At 40.7% G+C, this 27,733-nt stretch overlaps 1 protein-coding gene across 9 annotated transcripts in view; it reads left to right on the plus strand.

Annotated features, from left to right (window-relative positions):
• The window catches only part of LOC135558687 (astrotactin-1-like), a 247,105-nt gene that overhangs the window by 52,120 nt on the left and 167,252 nt on the right, over window positions 1-27,733 (plus strand). For 3 of the 9 annotated variants that reach the window (XM_064992716.1, XM_064992721.1, XM_064992718.1), the window contains exons 4-9: window positions 259-417; window positions 5,252-5,401; window positions 9,567-9,716; window positions 10,447-10,614; window positions 19,418-19,502; window positions 21,018-21,092. In XM_064992716.1, the coding sequence (XP_064848788.1) occupies window positions 259-417; window positions 5,252-5,401; window positions 9,567-9,716; window positions 10,447-10,614; window positions 19,418-19,502; window positions 21,018-21,092 (787 nt within the window). The remainder of the gene's footprint in view (window positions 1-258; window positions 418-5,251; window positions 5,402-9,566; window positions 9,717-10,446; window positions 10,615-19,417; window positions 19,503-21,017; window positions 21,093-27,733) is intronic. The other 6 variants (XM_064992717.1, XM_064992719.1, XM_064992724.1 and 3 more) reach the window with 4 other exon arrangements.

Below are 27,733 nucleotides of genomic sequence, written 5' to 3' on the forward strand. Positions count from 1 at the left end.
CTTTATAACTGTTTTTTTAATTTAAGAAATATCAGCCCACCAACCAATACAATGTTATCTAGTTGTGACAGGAAATGATAGATTATTCCCTGTTTCAAGACCTATACCATTATAAGAACATTAACTTGTCTCTGCCAGTCTATGTTAAATCTCTTCCGTTTTGTCTAACGTGCTTCTTTTTCACGTTTATCTTGTTTTATTGGGTTTATTTTCATCTCTCATTTATCTGCCTAATAATGATTGTTCTGTCATCATCAGGGAGTGACAATACAAAGTTGTCCCTAATGAGCAAGTACAAGGACAACATCATTGCCACCAGCCCCATCGGCAGCAATCACCTGCAGCAGAATACTCTCCTCCTCCACAACACCTCCTCCACTGGCCAACGAAAACAACGTCTGTCCAGCAAAACTCGTGGTGAGTCATCCATCTATTTGATCCATATCCACTCTCATTCTTGACCATTGTCACGTGTACCAGTAAAAGACTATATCTGCTTCCCAATGACACCCGATATTCTGTTTAAAGTGCACTTCTTCTGACATGGGCTCATAGGGCTCTAGTCCAAAGTAGTGCACTATATAGGGAATAGGGTTCCATTTGGGATGCAGTGCACTATATAGGGAATAGGGTTCCATTTGGGATGCAGACCATGAAAGACAAAAAGACTGGAAAAACAGGGCATGCCATTCTGAAATGAGACACCAGTTCGTTCAGTTGACCCTGATCATAATCCACTTTCCTCCATGACTGACAAGTGTGAATGGTTTATTTTCAGGTTAGAAAAGCAATTCTGGTTGTGTAGGATGTTATTGGGAGGTACAAATGGCAATGTCACGCTAACCAACTAACTAAGCATTCAGTGGAAACGAGTGAACTAAATAGCTGTTGTGTAGTCATTTTACAGTTATATAGTGTCTACCATTATATAATTTCCGTCTCATTTTGTGAATAGTGAGAAACAAACACGACTCTGGTTTTCAGATACTGTTCCTTTGCATTCGTATCCTCATGTACTTTGTGACTCTCAGTGAGCCGAGGAGAATGTTTCCTTTTCTGACCTTGGTTGAAAACCTGTATAGTGAATATGCACCTGCAATGGCTTTTGCTCCATAATGAGAACTTAAATCAAAGCTCGCTGAGGAAGAAAAAAAGAAACCCAACAAACCCTTTTATCAATAATAGACTGAGAACAGAGAGAGCAGTGTACTTAACACAGCACACTAATGACATTTTCACTTGGTATTCCAGGAAGCTTGTTAGGCAAAACAGAACATAAATAAGCTGATCACTTTCAGGACAGAAAATGATAAAGATCCAATCTGTTTGGTCTTAATTCAATAACAAAATAAAAGCATAACTTGTCTGCAAAAAAAGCCTCTCTGTCTCTCAAGAGTTGTGAGCAGCCTTTTGGTCTTCTGCTCTCTGAAAGGAATCTCTGACGGCCCTACGGCCCACTCTGAAAGAGATTGCTGTCTTCAGAATTAAAGCACATTTTTCTCAATTTTGTTCAATTTGTTGATTTGGTACATTAGAGGACAAAGCACAATGAAGGAAAACTGTCAATTCACTATCAGTTTATCTGCTGTTGATGTTTAAAACTGTGAAACAGCGTATCCCCTTGTGACAGCTTTTTTCTCCACAACAAAATCCTCTGTGGTTCTGTACAAAGTGTACACAGGCCAGTATATCTGAATGACTAAGCCCGAGGTTGTGTTTGCTTATGTTTGCTCTATTGTTTTGTTTGGACTTGCATTTTAATCCGAGTGTTAAAATATGCACATGCACATACACATGTAAGGTCCTTTTGCTATTCTCAGTGGATATTGAACAGTGTTTAGGACTGGGGGGAAGCTTTTAAGCCTCAAATGTTGATGCCTCCTTCAAATGTGCTGCGCAAAGTGTATGGCAAGCCAAACAACGAGGTTGGAGGTAGGGCAGAGTCTTTGTCACAGCTGTTGTCTGTTTGGTGTTTGTTGTCTGCTTCCAGGAGCCCTTGTCTTTTTATACAGAACCCTTAAGTCTGTTGTTGTTCCAAACGGTGTTAGACTCAAAGCATCGTTAGTCTACCATTTTAATTGTAGCATACAATAGGGATACTGAAATAAAATTGCTCCACAAAATATTTTTAAACAACAAGCCCAAAGATGAAGCTATGTCTGAATTTGGAGTCAGAAGTCACAATAGTTTTTTAATGTTAACGCGTTTTGAGATGTTCAAGATTCTCATCTGTGTCCCAGCAGTACTTCTCATGCAATCACCTGGTCTATTTACATATGTTGGAGTCACTCTAGTGTGCTTCTCTCTACAGTTGTTGTGGTTACAAGCCTTCTGTCAGATATCTTTTGGTAGTACTCCTGTGGGTTCTTGCAGCTCTCCTCATGAGCGATTGTCATTCCAGTATCATTCTCGCTGCTGCCAAAAGTACTCTATATTTATTGAGATCCGGCCACCGAAAGCTCAGAACAAAATAACTTTGTTGTAAGATGTGTTTGCACCTGCAGTGCATGCTGCACCTGTAGTGCATGCTGAGTGCTAAAGCTACATTATGTGTTGAATATTTAAAAGAGCCCATCTTTTATTTGTTGCCATAGAGCTTTGGACCTTTGGTTCCTTGCCTAATTGTTGAGGCAAATACAATCTCTTCAAACTGCTGCATGTGATTTGTCGTTAATTAATTGAAGGTGCTTTCATTCTCCTTTGTAACCTAGACAAAAACACATTGTATCCTGTGTCATTTGGAAATTTCTTTCACCTTCTTTCACAATTATAGTTTTTGTCCTTGATGAAAATAATTATTTAAATGTTGTTTTGTCAGGAATTTCTATAAAGCATAAATGTGTGTTAAATCATTTTTCAATGGTGTTTCTATTGTTTTTGTAGTTTATAGTTTTGTGTTCAAATTGTGTGTTCCCTTTGCATATTGTTATCAAGTCAATGTCGTTCTGCTGAAACAATGCCGTAGTAATACCATCTTGTACATGAAACACCTTTTTCTTTACAGTCCTTTTCAAGACAGTGCTTCCACTTTGTCCGATGTGTATGTTTATCAGAGACATTTTTATTCACCCTTTCTTTTGGAGAAACCTTTTGTCTATTAATTCAATACAATCTCTTGGTTTGGATTTTTAACGCTATTGTCAATTCGAAATGAAGGAAATAGTATTTCAAGCTTACTTTGTGATAGCTAGAACACTAAAACTTGTAATAGGAGCCATATCACATCCTCTTTAAATTATACATTTCAATGTTCATGTTTCTACCAAAACACAATCATTCCAATATAGCCTGTATAGCCTATTCAAACAATTAGATACATTTGTTCACAAAGCCAACATCTTTTAATCTAATGGCTTCAATGAGATGACTGTCAACATTTATCAGTTTATTGTCCCCGGCATTGTACCAGAACAGGACCATTGTCCATCTCTGTAACGGATAGTGGATTTAAAGTCAAAATATGGACTGACATAAAGTGTATTATCCCCCTACTGAGGATACCCACTCCACAGTCCGGTCTTATCATGGATCTCTCTTCCTCATGCAACATAATCAAAGTATTTGTCCTGTACTGCACTGGGCAGGGTAAACTGAGTTTGTATCCCAAATAGCACACTATTGACTATACAGGACACTACTTTTTGACTCTGGTCAAAAGTACTGCACTATATAGAGAATAGGGTGCCATTTGGGACTTCGCTAGAGTCATGTTGGTTTAATTTGTTGCGACAGAATACGACTGGATATATGCTGTTGTGATTGTGACTTTAATACTTTCCACCCTTCTACCTCATGAATCCATTTATATATGACTTCCCGAGCGAGGGTATAGCTAGCTGTATGTCTTGTATAGAATATACTGAAGATAGACATTTTTTATAAAAGCTGAAGTTATAAAAGCTGAAATTTAGCCCACTGTTCCAGTTATTATTTCCATTGGAACCAGAGCATGATCAATATATGAAAATGTAACAACAATCTGCTGTTTAACAGACTCCAAAACATGCCATTATATTGTGTAACTCACATCTCCAATCAGCTCTCTTAATGAAACATTAATTAAAGGTAGTGCTGAGCGATTAGCTGAAATGTCTGTTATTTTTCAGTTTTTAAACAACTATTGACTGACAGCTTTTTTCTATGAGCTTAATGCGCACATCGAACATTTCTCTAAAGATAAATCAGATCCGGCCTGAACTGTGCGATGTAATAGGGAGGTGTAGTTTGCCAAAAGGCCAATATTCTACATAGTTTAGCACATAAAACGTGGTAATTAACTACAATGACCATAATCCATTGTGCATCTACTTGTCTGGTCTGTGTTTCTTTTACACCTGCTACTGAGAAGAGACAAATGTGCAATCCGTGAGGTGATATAGAGAGCAGCTGTTGGTTTGTGAGATATCACTACCTGAACATGTATAGTTGGTATTTAGCTGAACTGACAGCATAGGCAGCAGCTCTATAGAGATGAGATGACTTGGAATGAAATGATAGTCATCCACTAAAACAAATGTAATATACACAACAAATGAAATATTTTATTATCGTGATGTAAATAAATTATGATTAATAAGTGATAAGCAGTAATGAGCAGACACTACCATTATGGGACATTTATAAAAAAAAAAATTCCCATGTTGTTACAGCATTCAATACACATAATGCACAATGTATGGAATGTTTTAAAAAAAATAATCGAAAATCTTGATTTGTTTTTAAAAATCTAACCGAAGCACGAATCGCTCAGCACTAATTAAAGGTCACATTTAGTGGTACAGGAACATGGATATTAGTACAGATGCCTCAAGTTCTCAGTGTCACTATCAACATGTTGACACAGCAACACATTTTAAACCTTCAGGCAAGGTAAATAATCTAATCCACACCTTTCATAATTATTTTAGCATTTTCCTCCCACATTTGTTGATGTTTCTTTTCGATTGACACTTAAAGTGTCGACATGATCCTCAGATCATTGATAAAGTGAGGAAAACGGTCAATATGTCATTCCCATGGGGCAGCTATTCGGGGGTTTATAGCTCTCCTCTTCTACTTGCCATTTCACAGTAATGATTACATATAGCAATTAATATGGTGATGTAGACAAAAAAAACTGAACAACCTTGGTGTATAAATTGCTCAAAATCAAGTGCAGCATGTGTAGATGGACATCCCATGCATTGCCATACAAACAGAACAGTGAAGACAAAATTATTGTGATGAGAGCTTTTTGTTGTGAATTCTGCAGTGGGTTCAACCTTCTTGAACCCAGACGGGGACTCTGGCACGGAGGCCGACAGCGAACCTCAGCTGACCTTTTACACTGACCCGAATCGCAGCAGGCGCCGCAGCCGAGGTATGAGAAATGGTAACGCCAACAGCGCGTGGGGCTCAGGGGGTAAGGAAGGAATATTATACTGTACATACATCATCTTATTTCATACTCGCATGATGACAATGAATAATACATACATCAGAGTAGATGAATGGACAACAAATGTATGTGCTTACTGTGCTTGAGACACATACTGTACACGTTCACATTAGTGGTGCGCAGGTCAGTTGTTTGTTCACCCACACCCACCCGCAATTGCTAATAACCCATCCACAACCGCCCGACTATATGTAATAAAGTGGAAATCTGAGGCCCCACCTGACCCTTATCCCCAAATGTAGAAAATGCGCTATAGAATAATACAGTCAAAGACGGCAGAATCTTTTTGGGACACGGGGTTCAGGATCTTCTTCTGCCTGCTATTTGTTAATCAACTTTTCTATAATTAGATACATGTGGTTTCTCTTCTGCCATTATACAATGAGTGTACAAAACATTTAAGAACACTTTCCTAATATATTGAGTTCCACCCCCTTTTCCCTTCAGAACAGGCACAATTTGTCGGGGCATGGACTTTACAAGGTGTTGCAAGTTCCAGAGGGATGGTGATCATAACTTTCACCTGGAGTCGCCTGGCCAGTCTATGTCTTGGAAAAAGCAGGTGTCCTTATTGTTTTGTACACTCAGTGTATGTTGCCCTAGAAGACTAAGAGAACCCTTGCTTACCAGAATAATGTCATAAATTGATAGAATGAATGCTTCAATCTAGTTGACAAAGTTATCTGTCATCTTCTTTTGTGGAGAAAAGATGTTTAGGGATGGGAGAAAATGTAATAACTCAAAAACGGGAAAGATTTTCTGTGCAAGTGATATCAGTTTGACCAGGAAATAGAAAGCTGTAAAAACAACCCAACATATTTCTGATAAGATTTCAGTTCGTCTTGAATGCATATTCTATATGGTTAAAATACTATGAGCTTTTATGATGCTGATAAAGATAGCACCTCTATAGATGGCATCTAATCTAGCATTCGCATTCTCGCAAGATGCTGAAAGAAAGAAATCATATTTCTCCACTCCTGTTCCCGAGTCAAAATGTTGCCTGCATTTGGTGTATCCTTTAACTGCAAGAATTGCTCAATTCTGCTGGAGTTAATACTAAGGCTAAGGGAGAGGTTATAGAACTATAGTCAATGTCCAGATTTCAGTTTCCATTTAACCCATTTGACCATTAGGCTACAGTTCCCTTGATTTGCCAGAGGCCTATTTGAAGTCCCCGTCTTGTGACTGTAGAATTTTTAGGCCTATAGCGCCTCACAATCATCACACATAACATAGCCTGCTATCGTCCTCTTTTACCACTTCACCTCATCTTTCCCAAACATTACTTTTCTGTCCCTCCCTTCTCTTTATTTTCAACTCTCCTTTCACAGCTTTTCTCATATTGAATTAAATAAACTCAGACGTTGTCCTTTTTGCCTCCGTGGATTGATGTTAACATTTTCTGCCTATTCCCAAAAGCATTTGGCGATTGACGTGTAGGCTATTTGGTGAGCGTGCAGCTAGGGCCCTAAAGCTTATTAGGCTTATACACTAATGCCAGATAGCTTCAAATAATTTAAGAAAAACCTAAATGTAGCCTATAGATATAAATTGCACTAGAATGATATATTTCTGGATTTCAATGGTATTGTTTTCTCTTTATTCTACCCGCCCTTCAACCACACAATATTTAATGACCCTAAACCCGTCTGCCCAGCAGATATAACCACAGTGACTGTGGGTTATGAGTCAACCCGCGCATCACTAATAGACATTCAAACATTCTCTCTTTGCTCGTAATCATGGTTGTTGTAGACAATGTGTTGTGTTCTAACCCATGTGAGTATGTGTACGGTTCTGCCATGTGCCTAACTAAAGACAGTAGCATGTCTAGCGTTGTAATGTTTGAAGTAAAGGAAGCAATTGGCTGGTTGTTGTGTAACTGTAAATACAGCATGGGGGCAACAGTATGTTTGTGAGCATGCTATAAATCCTTGGTGCTGTGATGTACAGTAATGATGTGGGGGAACCAAATGCCCCTAACACTGAGCTGTCAGCCTACAAGCATCTGAATGACCAAACATAGCATCCCTGCCTCTACATCTGCAACAGCACCTCCAACCAATTAATCTTTTGATATCTGCACAGGTCTCACCAACACAGCAAGTAACTAACACCTTTAATTAGTAAAAAAGTTAAGAATAGAAGGTGTGTTTCTACACATTCCCTCGCACATTACTTGAACAGCGAAACTGATCAAAATAAATGATAATTTGATCAGACTGTACATTGTTTATTTTTTGTTAGTGTGTTTTTATCTGAATAGCTGAAATGATATTGCCGAAACGCAATATCATCTGTAGCAGTGGTCACCAACCGGTCAAACAAATCAAGTACTTACCGCTGGCCAATTAGATAGCTCAGATCGCAATGTCTGCACAGTTTCTTCGAGCCTTAAGCCTCAAGCCCACAGTGAAGTTCATATTGTGAGATTTCAAAACGTTTAATACCACGACTAGAGAGAGACTCAGCGAATACAGCAAAGACCTGCTGTATTTATGTGTAAGTTCATGTTTAAGTTGTTGTTCACCACTGTCAACACTTTGTTCAACCCTTTTATAAGCCATATAATGTGCGTTCCCCCTAGGCCTACATCCACTCGTGCTACAACCAGCACTGCAGCTGCAATGAATGAGTATAGCAAAGTATTTCGATAAGCTTACATTGTTATTATTAGTGACTTGCGTCTTTTTTAACATCGAGGAATGCTTCACTTTCTCTGGTCATAAGAGTAACAGCATGAATTGGTGCATGAGACAAAAATAATGCAGTGCTACTTGAGTTTTGTCATCAGCTGGTTGACCGTGTCCCCTTTTCTCAGCAAGCGGAGGGACGGGAAGCCTCACCGCTGCTCTCTCCCTCCTTCCCTCCCTCCTCTCAGACTGACTATCAGATGCAGACCATCAGTCCAGTCAGATAAAGAAAGCAAATTATTATGCTCACTCAGCTGTGCCTCACAAGTAATACAACACATGATCTATTACCAGTGTGATTATATACCTGAAATTGGTCTGAGAAGAACAACTTTGGCAGGGCAACTCAAGCATAGTCAATATGCAGTCATAATGTATTGGACCTATAGCCTACTGTGCAAACCTCATTGCTACGGTACTGTTTTTAATAGGTTAATGTTGCATAGGCTTACGTTTTTTAAGTCACGTTGTGAAACAAATCTGCGCAGTAGATCTCGGCTTGCATTTTGACTAAAAAAGTGATCTTGACTCAGAAAAGGTTGGTGACCACCGATCTATAGATTTGAAAAGCAAAATGTTCAGAGAGAGTGTGCTTTTCAATCCTTCTTTTTTAAATAAAATATTTGAATGGATCAAGTTTGAGTCTTTGTGTCATCATGAGATTGTTTCCTTGTAATATGTGGCAGAATTTGTTTTACAAGTTAGGTCTTGGTATTACTCTGTAGTATTTGTTTTTTAAGGATTGCCTTTAAGATATATCCTGAAGGACAGTAACCAAATAACATTGGATAGGGATAAAGAATCACTTCTAGCAGAGCTGGAGGCTGTTATTGGCTTCCTATATTTGAGGCCAAATTGTTGTGGGTTGGGGTGTGTCTGCATGTGTGTGTTTGTGTTTGTGCATGCTATAGGTAGGAAACTTCCCACTCTTCATTAAAAGGAATGAATGATGAACTCTGGTGGCGCTGCACCCAAGCAGTTGGCAGGAAAGGAAAAGAACACAACCTCTGAAATGCTCTCATTTGGGCTCTTTTCTTTTTTCCCCTTCAGCACATAATGGTGGCTGGTGGCTGGGGGCACCCTTCAAAGGTACACTTTTATCACCCCACCAGCGAGACTTGGCAAGTCAAATCTCCCAAAGCTACCGGTTTGATACAGAGGTCCCTTTCATGGGCAGTAAGCCCAGCCCAGTGATGACTTGTTTGTAAGCGACTCCCTTGGTGGAGGTGCTGGAGGGAATGAAGGGTGCATCCCCACCCCCTATTATGGCACTACATTCCCTTTATAGTGCACTACTTCTGACAAGAGCCCCATGAGCCCTCGTCAAAAATAGTGCACTATAAAGGGAATAGGGAGCCGTTGGGTGCATAGCCACAGTGTGGTCACAGCTTCACGTGCTTCCTCTTTGTTGTCTGTGTCCTTCTCTTTGCCAGCAGGTTCCCCACGAAGCCCCATCAATAAGACCACCCTGACTTTGATCAGCGTTGTCAGCTGTGTGATCGGCCTGGTGTACTCCTCACACCTCTCCTGTGGCCTCAACGTCCGGGTTATCCTCCATGTGCCCGAGCACCTCATCGCAGACGGTAAGGGGCAGGCACCTGCCCTCCTGAAAACCACAGGGGTATAACTGTATAACTCCCAGCTAACGCACTCCCAGACAAACGGAAATGAGGAAATGTCACTAGGCTGATTCCACCTCTCTCTCTTCCCATGTGAGACCACAACAGATGTGCCCTCAAAGCATCAAAGCACAATCAGGCCAGGTTGTGGTGACCACCCACTGTATCATCACTCTTTCTGTCTCTACTTTCTTTGTGCTTGGGCTGGCTCGCTAATGAATTTCAGGGTAGCTAGCACCTGCAGAAAATCACTGCAGGCCAACTATTCACTCTTGGTTCATTGGCATTTTTTCCTCCATCATGGGAGCTGGCAGTGCAGATATATTTTGGAGTGTGACTTGCCTTACTCGTCTATCATTCCGGGCTTTAATTTGATTCATACCCGCCACTGCATTCTATGGATACTTCGGGTGGAATTATCATTCCAGAAGACATCCATGGGAAGCAACTTTGAAAAGAGATGAAATATTGTGAATTTTCATTTTGAATCGCAGGGACTCAGATCGATTTAGAATGTGTCCATAAATGTCTATACAATCGTATCAGACTTAGACCTTGTAATAACAGTCTGTACTCTATGGACTGTTGAAGAGAAAGGTTCATCAAACTCCTGATGTACTGAACCTTTAATTGACCAGGTAGGTGCTTAAACAGTATGTTTTCTAACAACCAACAACCCTTCCCTTGTCCTCAGGGTCCAGGTTCATTTTGCTGCAGGGCAGTCAACTGGATGCGTCTGACTGGCTGAACCCGGCCCAGGTGTTGCTATACTACCAGCAGAATGCCAGCGGGCCTTGGATCAATGAGCTGTGTGGCCGCCGCATTCTGGACCCCTGTGAACACCAGTGTGATCCAGAGACAGGTACTATATTGCATAATCACCAATTCTCACACTCTAACTCCGGGAACCAATTATATTGAATCTGTGTGCATTCACTTAACTTCAACATTGAATTTAATTGAATTTTTTTTTAAAATGTGGAAGGGGTAATACAGTAAGATGTGCATTGCATCCACAGAGGATAGCACTTAATGCATTAATTCAAACACTTGTTACCAAAGTGGCCCTAAAATGTATATGAATGTACAGAAAACAAGAAAGATGTAAAACAGAATGGAATAATGTATTTCTTGTTGTATCACAGGTGAGTGACAGAGCGGCTAGCTAAATAGAAAGAAAGTCAAAGTTTTTTTGCAGCAAAGCCTTGATACAGTGTACAGTATAGCCATACTGTAAAAACCAGTATCTTGATCCTCAATTGGGTTGAATGTCCATTGATTAGTTTATTAAAATGATTCAGCATCACTTGTCAACTGTTACCATTTTGATGAGCATGCACCATTTTATAATTATTCCGAACAATAACCTTCCTCCCACAGCCAGTTGTTGACAATAGAGCTCTGCTTCGCCAGCAAAACAGTTTGTCCCTCCCCACCCACACCAGCAAGTTTGTGTTGACACAGTCATACTTTAATTAAGCTACATCTAAAGCCAGTCGCAGTAAAATGAGCTCTTTTCAAACACAGCTGGTTACGAGAGATGAGATTGAAAAGCGATTCTCTGTCTTTTGAAATAGCTTGCAATTATGTTCAAGAATTGAGTTCACATACTCTTTAAAAATACCTCAAACTGAAGTTATAGATACACAAGATAATAATGATAGACATTGGACAATTATTTGAGCAAGTACAGGTAACTGCCAAAATAAAGGAAACACCAACATAAAGTATCTTAATAGGGCGTTGGGCCTCCACGAGCCAGAACAGCTTCAATGACCCTCATCGTAGATTCTACAAGTGTCTGGAACTCCATTGGAGGGATGCGACACCATTCTTCCATAATAAATTCCATCTTTTGGTGTTTTGTTGATGGTGGTGGAAAACACAGTCAAACCATTCAGTGACCACTCGTGCCCTGTGGTTGGGGGCATAGCCATGGCAACCATATACAGTACCCTAAACATGATGAGATGTCAATTGCTTAATTACAGTAACTCAGGAAACACACCTGTCTGGAAGCACCTGCTTTCAATAACTCAAATCACATGTTATTTGTCACATACACATGGTTAGCAGATGTTAATGCGAGTGTAGAGAAATGCTTGTGCTTCTAGTTCCGAAAATGCAGTAATAACCAACGAGTAATCTAACCTAACAATTTCACAACAATATATGAATGAGTGATGGTACAGAACGGCATAGGCAATATGCAGTAGTATCAAGTACAGTATATACATATGAGATGAGTAATGTAGGGTATGTAAACATTATATTAAGTGGCATTGTTTAAAGTGGCTAGTGATACATTTTTTACATCAATTTTCCCATTATTAAAGTATACTTTGTATCCCTCCTTTACTCAAGTGTTTCCATTATTTTGGCAGTAACCTGTATGATACTACACCTACAAGTGGAGACCATAATTTTTAAACTACCTTTAAATTCCCCTGTCCAACATACAGTATTAACTGTAACATGGATCAATAGACATTTAGACAATATAGATATATGTATATATATACAGTTCGGAAAGTATTCAAACCCCTTGACTTTTTCCACATTTTGTAATGGTACAGTCTTATTCTAAAATGAATTAAATTAAATGGTTTCCTCATCAATCTACATACAATAACCAATAATGACAATGTTAGCACATAGAAAAACAGAAATACCTTATTTACATAAGTATTCAGGCCCTTTGTTATGAGACTCGAAATTGGACTCAGGTGCATCCTGTTTCCATTGATCATCCTTGAGATGTTTCTGCAACTTGATTGGATTCCACCTGTGGTAAATTCAAATGATTGGACATGATTTGGAAAGGCACACGCCTGTATATATAAGGTCCCAAAGTTGACAGTGAATTTCAGAGCAAAAACCAAACCATGAGATTGAAGAAATTGTCCGTAGAACTGCAAGACTGGATTGAGACGAAGCACAGATCTGGGGAAGGGTACCAAAATTATCTGTAGCATTGAAGGTTCCCAAGAACACAGTTCTCTTCCTAGAGCTGGCCACCCGGGCCAAACTGAGCAATCGGTGGAGTAGGGCTTTGGTTAGGTAGGTGACAAAGAACCCGATGGTCACTCTGACAGAGCCCTAGAGTTCCTCTGCGGAAATAGGAAAACCTTCCAAAAGGACAACCATCTCTGCAGCACTCCACCAATCAGGCCTTTATGGTAGAGTGGCCCAACGGAAGCCACTCCTCAGTAAAAGGCACATGACAGCAGCTTGGAGTTTGCCAAGAGGCACCTAAAGACTCTCAGACCATGAGAAACAAGATTCTTTGGTCTGATGAAACCAAGATTTACCTCTTTGGCCTGAATGCCAAGTGTCATGTCTGTAGGGAATCTGGCAGCGTCCCTACGGTGACGGAGCAAAGTGCAGAGAGATCCTTGATGAAAACCTGCTCCAGAGCGCTCAGGACCTCAGACTGGGTGAAGGTTCACCTTCCAACAGGACAACGACTCTAAGCATACAGACAAGACAATGCAGGAGTTACTTCGGGACAAGTCTCTGAATGTCCTTGAGTGGCCCAGCCAGAGCCCGGACTTGAACCCAATCGAACATCTCTGAAAAGACCTGAAAATAGCTGTGCAGCAACGCTCCCCATCCAACCTGATAGAGCTTGAGAGATTCTGCAGAGATAAATGGGAGAAGCTCCCCAAATACAGGTTTGCCAAGCTTAGTGTCATAACCAATATGACTCGAGGCTGTAATTGCTGCCAAAAGTGCTTCAACAAAGTCCTGAGTAAAGGGTCTTAATACTAAATGTCATATTTCAGTTTTTTATTTTGAATAAATTAGCAAAAATTTCACAACCTTCTTTTGCTTTGTCATTATGGGGTATTGTGTGTAGATTGATGAGGGAAAAAATGATTAATCAATTTTAGAATAAGACTGTAACCTAACAAAATGTGGAAAAGCCAATGGGTCTGAATACTTTCCGAAGGCACTGTATATACATACAGTTGAAGTCGGAAGTTTACATACACTTAGGTTGGAGTCATTAAAACTATTTTTTCAACCACTCCACACAATTCTTGCTAACAAACTATAGTTTTGGCAAGTCGGTTAGGACATCTACTTTGTGCATGACACAAGTCATTTTTCCAACAATTGTTTACAGACAGATTATTTCACTTACAATTCACTGTATCACAATTCCAGTGGGTCAGAAGTTAACATACACTAAATTGACTGTGCCTTTAAACAGCTTGGAAAATTCCAGAAAATTATGTCATGGCTTTAGAAGCTTTTGATTGGCTAATTGACATAATTTGGGTCAATTGCAGGTGTACCTGTGGATGTATTTCAAGGCCTAACTTCAAACTCAGTGCCTCTTTGCTTGACATCATGGGGAAATCAAAAGAAATCAGCCAAGACCTAAGAAAAAATTGTAGACCTCCACAAGTCTGGTTCATAATTGGGAGCAATTTCCAAACACCTGAAGGTACCACGTTCATCTGTACAAACAATAGTACGCAAGTATAAACACCATGGGACAACGCAGCCGTCATACCGCTTGGGAAGGAGACGCGTTCTGTCTCCTAGAGATGAACATACTTTGGTGTGAAAAGTGCAAATCAATCCCAGAACAACAGCAAAGGACCTTGTGAATACCCTGAAGGAAACAGGTACAGAAGTATCTATATCCACAGTAAAATGAGTCCTAGCACGACATAACCTGAAAGGCCGCTCAGCAAGGAAGAAGCCACTGCTCCAAAACCGTCATAAAAAAGCCAAACTACGGTTTGCAACTGCACATGGGGGCAAAGATCGTACTTTTTGGAGAAATGTCCTCTAGTCTGATGAAACAAAATATAACTGGTTGGCCATAATGACCATCGTTATGTTTGGAATAAAAAGGGGGATGCTTGCAAGCCGAAGAACACCATCCCAACCGTGAGGCGCGAGGGGTGGCAGCATCAAGTTGTGGGGCTGCTTTGCTGCAGGAGGGTGTGGTGCACTTCCCAAAATAGATGGCATCATGAGGATGGAAAATTAGGTGGATATATTGAAGCAACATCTCAAGACATCAGTCAGGAAGTTACAGTATAGCTTGGTCGCAAATGGGTCTTCCAAATGGACAATGACCCTAAGCATACTTCCAAAGTTGTGGCAAAATGGCTTAAGGACAACACAGTCAAGGTATTGGAGTGGCCATCACAAAGCCTTGACCTCAGTCCTATAGAAAATGTGTGGGCAGAACTGAAAAGGCGTGTGCGAGGAGGCCTACGAACCTGACTCAGTAACACCAGCTCTGTCAGGAGGAATAGGCCAAAATTCACCCAACTTATTGTGGGAAGCTTGTGGAAGGCTACCCGGAACGTTTGACCCAATTTAAACAATTTAAAGGCAATGCTACCAAATACTAATTGAGTGTATGTAAACTAAATAATTCTCTCTGCTATTATTCTGACATTTCACATTCTTAAAATAAAGTGTTGATCCTAACTGACCCAAGACAGGGAATCTTTACTAGGATTAAATGTCAAGAATTGTGAAAAACTGAGTTTAAGTGTAATTGGCTAAGGTGTATGTAAACTTCCAACTTCAACTGTATATTCTTTAATTTATATTAATTAATACTGCCAGGTGTTGTTGATGTTTTTCTGCTAGATATTTCATTATACTGGGTTGGTTATGACCAATGAAACCTGCTATATAGTAATGCTATAAAGGCCGTCATTGTAAATACGAATTTGTTCTTAACTGACTTGCCTAGTTATTTAAAGGTGAAATAAAAAACTATATACATCTATATATAGTTTTATATTAAAACAGACTGAGGGGAATGAGGGGAAACTGATATCAACATAAAGTACAGCCTCTCATATTTACAAACAAAATAAAGGTGTTATTTACATTTTTCTTTAAATGTTTTGTTATTCACCATTGTTGTATACACAAAAAAATTATCTTTGTTTTGGCATTCTGTGTATCAATACACAGAATAGTGGCAGATTGTCATTGAATCCCTCAAATGATCAGTATAGTATAGAAAGTCTGTACCATGCTACTGATCACTATTGAATGCATATCCCATGTTAATGACTTTTGGGAAAAGGAGTTCTCTCCATGTTTGCATCCATAATTCAAGACGGACTGGTGTCTCTGGTGTACTGTGTGAATTGCCAGACCTAAATGAATCAAAAGGTGGACCACTGGGACACACACTGCCTGGATTCCTTGAAATTGAATATGTAATTTCAGCCCCTCTCATTAAAATTAAATATAGAATAAGTGGCCTGATGCAATGCCTCAATAATTGCATTGTATTTTTCATATGATGCATTCTTAATGTAACCCCCAGTACTGCATCCCCCTCTTGCAGGGTTCTCGATACTAGCTAGCTACAAGACGGGCTCAATCCAATCCTTCTCAGGGAGAAGATACTGATGAAAACAGGGATGGGTTTTGACAATAACTGCGGTTCTACAAACATTAAAAAAGTTTGTGAATTTTAAACATACATCTGTGTGAGGGGAGTGCTGAAGGTGCTGTAGGCTGTTGTTTATGGCTTGTCTACTGCCAAATTCTGCTTCTCCTTGAAAGATATGGGACATTTATTACATATAAACAGACTTGTGTTATATCTGGTTTACATATGTTCCCCAGACCTGAACATTTTAATTTGATAAAATTTGCGGGATAATGGATAAACCTCAGTGATATACCACACTATCAAAAGTATGTGAGTGTTGCAACCGAGGCTTACCACTTCGCGGCTGAGCCGTTGTTGCTCCTAGACGTTTCCACTTCATGATAACAGAACTTGCAGTTGACCCGGGGCAGCTCCAGCAGGGCAGGAATATACTGAACTCTTCAGTAAGGCCTTTCTACTGCAAATGTTTGTCTATGGCGATTGCATGGCTGTGTGCTCGCTTTTATACACCTGTCAGCAACGGGTGTGGCTGAAATAGCCGAATCCACTAATTGGATGGGCTGTCCAGATACATTTGTATATATAGTGTAAGTTATTTAGTACATGTAGCGTAATATTCTTTACTCGTGAAAGGTGGCACTGAAAAATCACAGGAGCGTTTTAAATATTAATGTATTGGGACAATTTACAAAATCTAACCTCTCTAACCTGGCAGCCTATCAGAAGATTAGAAGCATGGCTTTCAGATGCTTATTTTTGTACACCCTTGAGAGTAAATGTCATGCCTGTTCATGTGTTCTGTTGTATTGCCAGGTTAAGGTTAAGCTTGCACATGATTTATTGAAATGATTGATTAGCTTTTTTTTAGCTTTTTGTTTTACCTGAATGAACATTAAATCTGTAACAATTTAAGAATAACCTAATAAAATAACCGTTTACCTACAATGAGTGTACAAAATATTAAGGACACCTGCTCTTTCCATGACATAGGCTAACCTGGTGAATCCAGGTGAAACTATGATCCCTTATTGATGGCACTTAAATTCACTTCAATCAGTGTAGATGAAGGGGAGGAGACATGTTAAAGAAGGGTTCTTAAGCCTTGAGACAATTGATACATGGATTGTGTATGTGTGCCATTCAGAGAGTGAACGGGCAAGACAAAAGATTTAAGTGCCTTTGAATGGGATGGTAATAGGTGCCAGGTGCTCCGGTTTGTGTGAAGAACTGCAATGCTGCTGGGATTTTTACGCTCAACAGTTTCCTGTGTGTATCAAGAATGGTCCACCACCCGAAGGCCATCCAGCCAACTTGACACAACTGTGGGAAGCTTTGGAGTCAACATGGGCCAGCATCCCTGTGGAACGCTTTAGACACCATGTCCGTGACCTGACTAAATGAGGCTGTTTTGAGGGCAAAAGGGGGATTGCAACTCAATGTTATGGAAGGTTTTCTTAAAGGTTTTCTGTTTTGTACAGTCAGTGTATGTGCATGTAAAGAGCTAAGTCACATTCTATTGTCCAGATAGTCACCATTTCGTCACCAATGCTTGGCTGCATTGCTATGCCACTTCTGACACCAGTTTAATGGAATGATGACCATCTGAACAATAAAATGCTATTTGTCTCTTTAGAATCACATGCACATCTCTGTATCCTTTATCAAGGCCTCAAAACCAGCTTAATCTTTAATATCAATGCAACAGAACAATAGAACTGATGAACAGGCATGATATTTATTCTCACAGGTGGCCAAAAACAACTATCTGAAACCCATGCCTCCAATCTTCTGATAGGCTGCCGCCGCTACAATATTATAAATGTTACTCTTACACAGAGCAGCAAGCTAGCTAAAAGCTAGGTTAGTTTGAAGATTATGTAGCTAGCGAGCGACCTAAGCCAACACCTAATAATTATCATCATAATATTACAATCATTATCATCACAATAAACTTTTCTGAATCAAAACGGAGGCTACAGTCATATAATATAATTGGCTTGACAGCAGCCAATGTTGTATTATTCAACATTGCTATTGAAATAGTACTCATATCGGAATGGGTAATTGTTTACAAGTTTCTAGCTATCCCATAAAGCCATTGCAGAAAACCACATATTTTCATCTTGTTTTGAGTCTGGTAGCGCAACAAATCCAACAGCGAAATAAATGAATATTGCTCCGCACGCACCAGCAAAAAGGTTCCTCCAGGAACTATTTGTTACATTGGAACATTAAAGGTACCTCATAGAACCCCTCAGCTAATCAAATGTGCAAATATGAACCTATTGACTGCAATGGTTCCTTGAGGAACTCAAGGGTTCCTTGAGGATCTGCAGGGCTCCTCGAGACATCTCTAATTCTAAGAGTGTATTTGGTTGAATTTTAAAGCTAACTCTGGTGAAAGTTCGAATTGGTATAACTCATCCTTTCACTTAATCCATATTTGTATACATGCACCAGCTGTCAAGGGAGTAAATTACCACTCAATCTGACAGAAGAGCTCAAAAAAAGAATCCCATTTGGAATTCATACTCTGAATACTTGAAGCATAGACTTGTTTTAAACCCCTAAAACAACTGCTGGTTTACATGCCAAGCTTACCATGAGTTATTCAATATACCATAAGTTATTAAATATAGAAGTTATTCATCAAGTTGTGTACATTAAATGCTCAGATACACTGATTACCCTCAGTCTGGCAACCCTTCACCATCCCCTGTACAACACACTCGGGGCATGTCTGTCATCAGTAGAATAGCTAGTCCCTGCTCTCAAGATGCATCCCCATCAATCTGGCTGAATCAGGTTAGGGCGACATCCCTCCTCCTGTGTGCTGACAGAAGGCATCAGTAGAAAATAGCAGCTCCCCTGTTTCTGATGGCTGTAATAAGCAGCACCGATCACGAGGCTGCTGGAGAGGAACTAGCCTGGCTGGCCATGCTGCACACTTCTTGGGCTGCGTCCGCAATGTCACCCTATTTTCTTTTACAGTGCAAGAAAAGTAGTGCACTATTAAGGTTGCCATTTTGGAACATAGCCTTGGTCGGTTCATTCTGCTGGTAAGTAGAAAGTAATCACAGGCCTATTAGGGAGACAGGTAAATGGATATCTCTGCAACAGACTGTGTCAGATCCTGTAGCTCTGTGGCAGTATGCTTACAGGGTTTATGGGATAGTGGAAACACAATACTCACCTCATGCCAGCAGGAGCTCAGTGTGTCATTACATCACTTGTTTTTTTTAAACAATACCATTGTTTTATTATACTCCCATTGCAGGTGACTGTCTCTGCTTAGATGGCTACATGAAGGACCCTGTCCACAAGCATCTCTGTATTCGTAACGAGTGGGGTCCAAATCAAGGGTAAGTGACAATATGGCCTCTAATGGTCTGCTATATAATATATTAACATGTCGACTCCTAGTTAAAAATCTTTGTGTCAAACAGCAGAACTGTGAAAACTATAGCTGGGCCTAACATGAGATGTGGAGTACTAGCAGATGAAAGTTTTAAATCCTTCCCAGAATTCCAGAATTCCAGAACTTTTATTACCCATACACAGCACTTGAAAATAATCTGCCTGCTGCTACAGGGCCATTGCAGTTCGGATATGTTAATGTTTTTTTTCACTATACATCTGAATTTTGTCACATTTCTCTTCCTCCCTATCTCCCTCCCTGCCCAGGTGATTTCTCTCTCACGTGCAGTCAATCTTTGACAGGGAAAACTTACAGGGGTAACTTAAATGTTTAATGACTGGCCTCTCTCGTGTATGTTTAATGACTGTTTAATGACTGGCCTCTCTCGTGTGAGGCCGTTATCAGGTTTTAGCTGCCCCTTTGCCTATTGTAACAGCTTACTCAGAGGCAGCATCTCCTTGTCACATTTTCTCTCACCGTAGCATATTCAAGTCCCCAAGCTGCCTGTGTCTATTAATCTCCATCATTCTTCCCCTCTCCTCTCCCAACTTGGGTAAATAGACACGATCCTAAGTCACATTCCATCTCAGGCCACGGAGGAACACATTTTTCTATCAGTGTGTTTACCCGCAGCATCTGTCATAGTGCTACTTTTGATCTGACGAATTTTGGGGGATTGGTTGAAATGTTGTCAGGAGATGCAGTGCTGAAAAGATACCGAACTTGTTTACTATTTGAGCAGGATAGATAAATAAATATTTCAGGGAAAACTGAAGACAAACAAATCAAATCAATTTTTATTGGTCACATACACAAGGTTATTGTGAGTGTAGCGAAATGCTTGTGCTTCTAGTTCCGACAATGCAACAATATCTAACAAGTCATCTAACAATTCCACAACAACTACCTAATACACACAAATCAAAGGCAAGGAATGGAATAAGAATATATACATATACATATATGGATGAGCAATGACCGAGCGGCATAGGCAAGATGCAATAGATGGTATAAAATACAGTATATACATATGACAGGAGTAATGCAAGATATGTAAACATTATTAAAGTGACATTATTAAAGTGACTTGTGATCCATGTATTAAAGTGGCCAAAGATTTCAAGTCTGTATGTAGGCAGCAGCCTCTCTGTGTAAGTGATGGCTATTTAACAGTCTGATGGCCTTGAGATAGAAGCTGTTTTTCAGTCTCTCGGTCCCAGCATTGATGCACCTGTACTGACCTCGCCTTCTGGATAGTAGCGGTGTGAACAGGCAGTGGATTGGGTTGTGTTTTGTGTATTGCAGTGTAACGTGTTGTGATTACTAATCCTTACACTGTACTTAAAGTAGTAAAACAAGTTTCTTTCTTCAATCAGTCATTTCATTCTTGTCTCGTAAACCACGTTACTGGTTTTGACTGAATATAAGTCTAACTCTCTCCTCTCTTATTTGTCACCAGACCCTGGCCGTACACTATTTTCCAGCGTGGTTTTGATCTGGTGATGGGAGAACAACCATCTGATCGCATTTTCAGGTAAGAACTCACTGTACACATGCATTAACCAGAACACATTTCTATGGGTAAGACTTTTTGAAAACAGCATGAAATTCTGTTTCAAATGTTGTTTTTACTGAGATTTTATATGATATTGACCCATTGGAATGTTTTCTTTACAATAGGAAAACGTTTTATCATAATAGCATGACAGATTGTCACATTTAAAGATGGCATAGAACGGAGTGAGAGCTGTAGATTTTAAACTAGTAAGAAAATACTGTGTTCCTATTCTCTCCAAACAACTTTTCAGGACAGACTTTCAATGTTTTGAAAACTACTCAACACTAAAAAGCTCCAATCTGGAAGCTGAGTTCATAGTTGAAGCATGTTGTTGAGTTGTTGTTGTTGAGTTCATTTTAATGGAATGAAGAAAAGCTAGCATCATTGAATTGTATCACTCTTTACAGCATGAAAATCACAACAAATCAGCATTTCACTTTTTACCATTTGAGATCTACTGGGGGTATGTTTACCAGGAGAATCATCTTTCATCGAGGGATTTAATTTATTTCCAAACATTCCCTGAACTGAAATACAAATAATTCTGTTTTATGTGTGAGGCATAAAATGGATTTGAAGAGTTTAGCTACATGCACACACAGCACTGAAATACGAGTTTCAGTTTAGTTCTCTAGTTCTAATTTGACTGACATTGCTTTGGTGTACATACATTTGAGCCTTGCATTAAAAATGTGTCATCCATTTGAAATGAAAACGTTCTGTTCTTGTACTGATGTTGTATGACCAGTGAAATGATTGAGAACGTGATTTTGTAGAAAACATGCAACCTCACGTTACCACAGAATAAAGTTATATCGCACAATGTTCTTGGTCAACAGAAAGGGAGCATTTGCGTTCTATGATATTCACCATCACAGTTGTTTTCAAATGGATACTGAGAAAGCCTGGGTAGGTATATGGAGGCATACAGTAAATGCCTCCTGTTTTGTATAAGACATGTTTCTTCAAAAGCCAATGAAAGAACAACAATACTGATTATGCTGCTTTTACCACTGCTCTCAACAAAGAACATAGTCTGAGTCCCAAATGGCGACATATTCGCTATAGGACACTGCTTGTGACCAGGGTCCACAGGGAATAGGGTGCCATTTGGGACATAGATTGTGTTTTCACATGGATGATTTAGTCACTCTCATGTTTTTTAAGCACTGTCTTTGTTAGTCATTGAGAGCAGCCATCATACAAACATCTCTATGAGGCTATTTGATGCATTTGTTTCCTCTTTGGAATGTTAGTCTGCAGGGGGGCCAATATTCTGTCCAGCGTCAGGTTTAAAGTAACTTTGTGCTCAAGCGTTTCACACCAACATACATCCAAATTAAAATGTCCCAGGCTCCTCTTTGAACCCCTCTCAGACAGTTATATTCAAACCGTGCAACACGTAATGGACGTTTTTTGTGGCTGCCCATTTGCCAAGTCACCCATCCGTGTGTTACAAGTCAACAAAACAGTATTGCACTCATAAGTAGAATACAAAATTACAATGTTTTGTTGTTTGCTGAGCTTGGGGATAACACGAATCAGGAGCAGCATGTTAATAAAAAAAATCAGCTCAAGTACGTATTAGTTCGTCAACAATATCTGATAACATGGTGATCCGTAATCGTGTGTCCCTTAGACAAAGAAGAGTTTAGCATCTAGATAACAAACTTGTTAGAGTTCAATTAGTTGACGCCATTTGCAAGCTGTCCCAGTGCTAGGGCACGGCTTGGACAGAAACCAGATTAAGTACTGGAAGAAAATATGTCTTGCTGTCAATTAGAACACCTGTCCTGAATGGGTGGAGGGGGTTCACCCTCAAAGGCTGCTTTCTCTTGTTATTCCTTCCTGTGCACACCAACTTCAGTGACGAGTGTTCCATTGCTACTGTTCCATAAGCTTCTGTTGCTGAAGGGATTTCTTGTTGATAGCCTTCAGTTTCAGATTGGCATCATCCTATACCACAATGTATATAAATATCTCCTGGAAAACCACACAACCAACCTCTGGATAAGGACAGAGACTTATGGGGCTGGTAGCAATGACTTCTAGGGAAATAATAGGAGAAAAATACAGTTTTAGTAGACTTGCCTAGCTGCCCATTATCACTTGGAAGAATCCAGTGCATGATATTAAATGGTAGGACTGAGGGAGTTTGATTCATATAACACTCCAGTTGGAAAAAGGGGAGGTAATTGGAGTGAGATAATTAATGCTCTCTTTTACAGCACTTTAATCATTCCCTTCCTAAAGTGACTAGTAGTCTATGCAGTGCTTGTGATCGGGTGCCCTTTTCTTATGCTAAGTTAGCATTTTATTAGATGCAAATTGAACAATGTGAGATGCAAAAAAACGTTGTCTGCAAAAATGGTCGTTAACCATTTTAATCAACAAGTCCTTTTTTGTGCTAGAATGATGCATAATATATAAGAAATTATACTACTACATTTGGTGTCAAATAGAAGAACGCCCTGTTTGAGAAATACTTTTTGCTGAATTTGCTGGTGTCTATCGACTCATGAACAGTTTCACTTTGAGATTCATTTTGAAGCCTTTCTAAAGTAAGTTCAAGGGTTTATCAATAATCCTTTGGGAATGCCTGGACTTCAGACTTCAATTGCTCTCCAGAACTTAATTGTTTTATTGTATCTGGTCTGGTCTTCTGTGTTGTGAAACTTTTAATTGACTAATGCCTAGCTCTTATTAGACTTGATTTAGATTTGTATTAGAATCCCCATTATCCGACACAGATGGAGACAGCTAGTCCTGCTTGGGTCAAAGTCCTTGACAAGTTACATACATTTAAAAACATGAACATGTAATGTGAGTGTGTGTGTGCATCTATCAATTACACAGTACATACATACAAAAAGTAAGTCACTTGGCTTGAATGTTGTTGCACGTGTTGCTGTGCAATGTTTTGTAAGTTAATCTAATTAATTTCTAATTAAAGTGAGTTGTAGGTTTGTATGTGCTTTATCTATGTACACCAACAGACATATTGATAATATACTGAACAAAAATATAAACACAACATGCAGCAGTTTCAAATATTTTACTGAGTTACAGTTCATATAAGGAATTTGTTACAAGAACCTTGTACGAACTCGAACCCAGGCACAGAGAAACACAGCAAGCAGAGGTAAGGGCAAATCCAAATGGCGCCGGAAGAAATGGCAGCAGTTTTACGGGTGCCCAACCAATTGTGCTATTATGTGTTTTTTTTCGCATTATTTGTAACTTATTTTGTACATAATGTTTCTGCAACTGTATCTTATGGCAAAAAAGAGCTTCTGGATATCAGGACAGCGATCACTCACCTCGGACTAGACAAAGATTTTTTATTCAATAAACAGGACGCACAGGACATTCTCCGAACACCCGACAAGGCCAACATCCCAGTTATTTGCAAGAAGAAGAGACGCAGGTGCAGAGGATCCGCAGAAGGCGGATGGTGCAACCAGAGGGAAAAATTCTGTATCACCTGTTCTCCACACACAGAGATGCGTACAAAGCTCTCCCTCACCCTCCATGTGGTAAATCCAACCACAATTCTATCCTCCTGATTCCTGCATACAAGCAAAAATTAAAGCAGGAAGAACCAGTGACTCGGTCTATAAAAAAGTGGTCAGTTGAAGCAGATGCTAAACTACAGGACAAAACTACACTACAGGATATGTTCCGGGATTCTTCAGATGGCATTGAGGAGTACACCACATCAGTCACTGGCTTTATCAATGAGTGCATCGAGGACGTCGTCCCCACAGTGACTGTACGTACACACCTCAACCAGAAGCCATGGATTACAGGCAACATTCGCACTGAAATAAAGGGTAGAGCTGCTACTTTCAAGGAGCGGGACTCTAACCCGGAAGCTTATAAGAAATCCTGCTATGCTCTCCAACGAACCATCAAACAAAGGGCTAAGATTCAATCGTACTACACCGGCTCCAACGCTCATCTTATGTGCCAGGGCTTGCAAACTATTACAGACTACTAAGGGAAGCACAGTTGCGAGCTGCCCAGTGACACAAGCCTACCTGATGAGCTAATTCACTTTTATGCTCACTTTGAGGCAAGCAACACTGAGGCATGCATGAGGGCATCAGCTGTTCCGGACGACTGTGTGATCAAGCTCTTCATAGCCAACGTGAGAAAGACCTTTAAACAGGTCAACATTCACAAGTCTGTGGGGACAGATGGATTACCAGGACGTGTGCTCCGGGTATGTGCTGACTGTTATTTTTCACTGTTTTTTTATTGTTGTTTTTATTTATTTTCTTACCCATTGTTCACCTAATACCTTTTTTACGCTGTTGGTTAGAGCCTGTAAGTAAGTATTTTACTGTAAGGTCTACACATGTTGTATTCGGCGCATGTGACAAATAAACTTGATCCAGATGTTTTAAGGCAACGGCACAAGAGTACACAAACAAACATGAGACCTAAGCACAGATACAGGCCAACTGAGGAACCTAAATAGCAAGGCAACCAGGTGAACAGAGAAGGTAATTAAAACAGGTGAAACCAATAAGTATTGATCAGGGTAACCTGGAAACTAGAAATCAAGGTAAGGGTGCCCTCCAGCGGTAACCTGAGACACTCGGCCTTCACAAAAAAGTAGTGAGAGAGGAGTCTGAAGAACCTGGCGAACATGTTGGATGTGTTCAGCCATGGACCTGGAGAAGATGAGGATGTCATCCTGGTACACAAACACGAACTGGTGAAGGAAGTCACGCAGCACATCATTAACCAGGGCCTGGAAAATGGCTGGAGCATTTGTAAGTCCAAATGGCATGACACGGTACTCATAATGTCCATTTGGGGTGTTGAATGCTGTCTTCCACCCGTCTCCCTGTCTGATGCACACCAGATTGTACGCAAACACCGTTAAGCGATACAGAGACGTAATCCCCCATCCATCTTTCCAACAAAGAAAAAACCCGCTCCTGCAGGTGAAGTGGATGGCCAAATAAAACCAACCGCCCGCGCCTCCTTAATATAACTGTTCATGGCTGCAGTCTCTGGAACTGAGAGAGAATACAGACCTCCTCTCGGAGGACTGGTGCCGGGCAGGAGGCCGAAGGTACAATCGTTGGACCTGTGAGGAGGCAGTTTGCTGGCCCTTCGTTTGCTGAAGACCTGACCCAGATCCCGGTAATCCCGAGGTACGCAGGAAAGATCAGGCTTGTCATCCCGAGCTGGGGGAACAGGAGAAATCAGAAGCCTCCAGACGAGCAGGGCCGGAAAGATGTGGGGAGCTTTGCTGGCAGGTGGACTGGCATGAATGATTCCATCCCAGATCTCTTCCCGAGGGACAGTCAATTTGAGGATTATGGATAGAAAGACACGGATGTCCAAGAACCAGGGAAAGCTCAGGAGACTCCACCAAATGTAACTGGATAAACTCCTCATGAAAATCCAGAACTCGTAGCTGAATAGGCATGGTGAGTTGCTTCACCTTCCTAGACCCTAGGGGATGACCATCCAGTGCAATGACCAACAACGGAAGGTCTAGCTTAGTGAGGGGCAGCTCTTCTTGGCGAGCTATTGTGTGATCCAGAAAACAGCTGGTAGCCCCAGAATCTATGAAAGCAAGAATGTCCAAAATGCCCATTGTCCCAGTGCAGGTTTGTCGGAAGCAAGGAGCGTACCATGTCGGCAGCTGGAGACTGACTCCCCAGTATTCTCCCGTCTACTGACGAGTCATCCCATTTCCCGTCAGCTCGGGCCAGGAGGCACAGAAATATCCAGACTGTTCACTGTAAAGGCAATGTTGCTCGTTAATCCTGCTCCTTCTCTCCAGAGCGGAAAGTCTGGTGCGTCCCAATTACATCGGCTCCTCTGAAGGATATGAAGGAGAACCAGAGCCGAATTGAGAACTCTGACAGGGTACAGAACAAGCAGATGCAGCATAAGGCAGTGGAACTCCCTCAATGGGACCCGAAACACTGGAGACCACTCGGAACCTCTCCATCCTCTCACTACGACGTTCCCAAAGCCGGTTGTCAATCTGGATGGCCAGAACGATAAACTCATCCAGAGTGTCAGGGTTGTCCCGGGAAGCCAGTTAATCATTGAGTGAAGTGCATCTGTATTCCAACTGCTCTCATCAGCGAGCGTCCAAAAGTCAATGACGTAATCAGCTATGCTCCAGCTGCCCTGCTGAAGCACAATGAGCCTTTGAGAAGCGTTCCTGCCTCTGGCGTTCCTGCCCCCTCATCTCCTGGGTGAAGCTTTGCCAATTAAAACAAATGTCTGATTGCTGCTCCCATATGGCCGTGGCCCAGTCCAGAGCTCTTCCTGAGAGCAAGGAGATGACATATGCCACTTTGGAATGCTCGGTGGGAAACGTTAATGCCTGCAACTCGAAGGCCAGCGAGCATTGGAGCAGGAACCCACGACACATCCCAGGATGCCCCTCATAGCGCTCCGGTGCAGGAAGATGAGGCTCCCGAAGGGAGGAAGATGCTGAGCTGGTAGAAAGTGGAGGATTAGGAACAGCCACAGGTGCAGCAGCTGTTGCTCCCATCTGTCCTGTCTGCAGAGCGGACACAAGAGTTCTTAAATCATCCAACAATGTCTGCAGCCGCACCTGATAGAGGCCAATCACAGTT

Source organism: Oncorhynchus masou, chromosome 17 (genome assembly GCF_036934945.1).
Source record: "Oncorhynchus masou masou isolate Uvic2021 chromosome 17, UVic_Omas_1.1, whole genome shotgun sequence".
NCBI classification, from domain to species: Eukaryota; Metazoa; Chordata; class Actinopteri; order Salmoniformes; family Salmonidae; genus Oncorhynchus; species Oncorhynchus masou.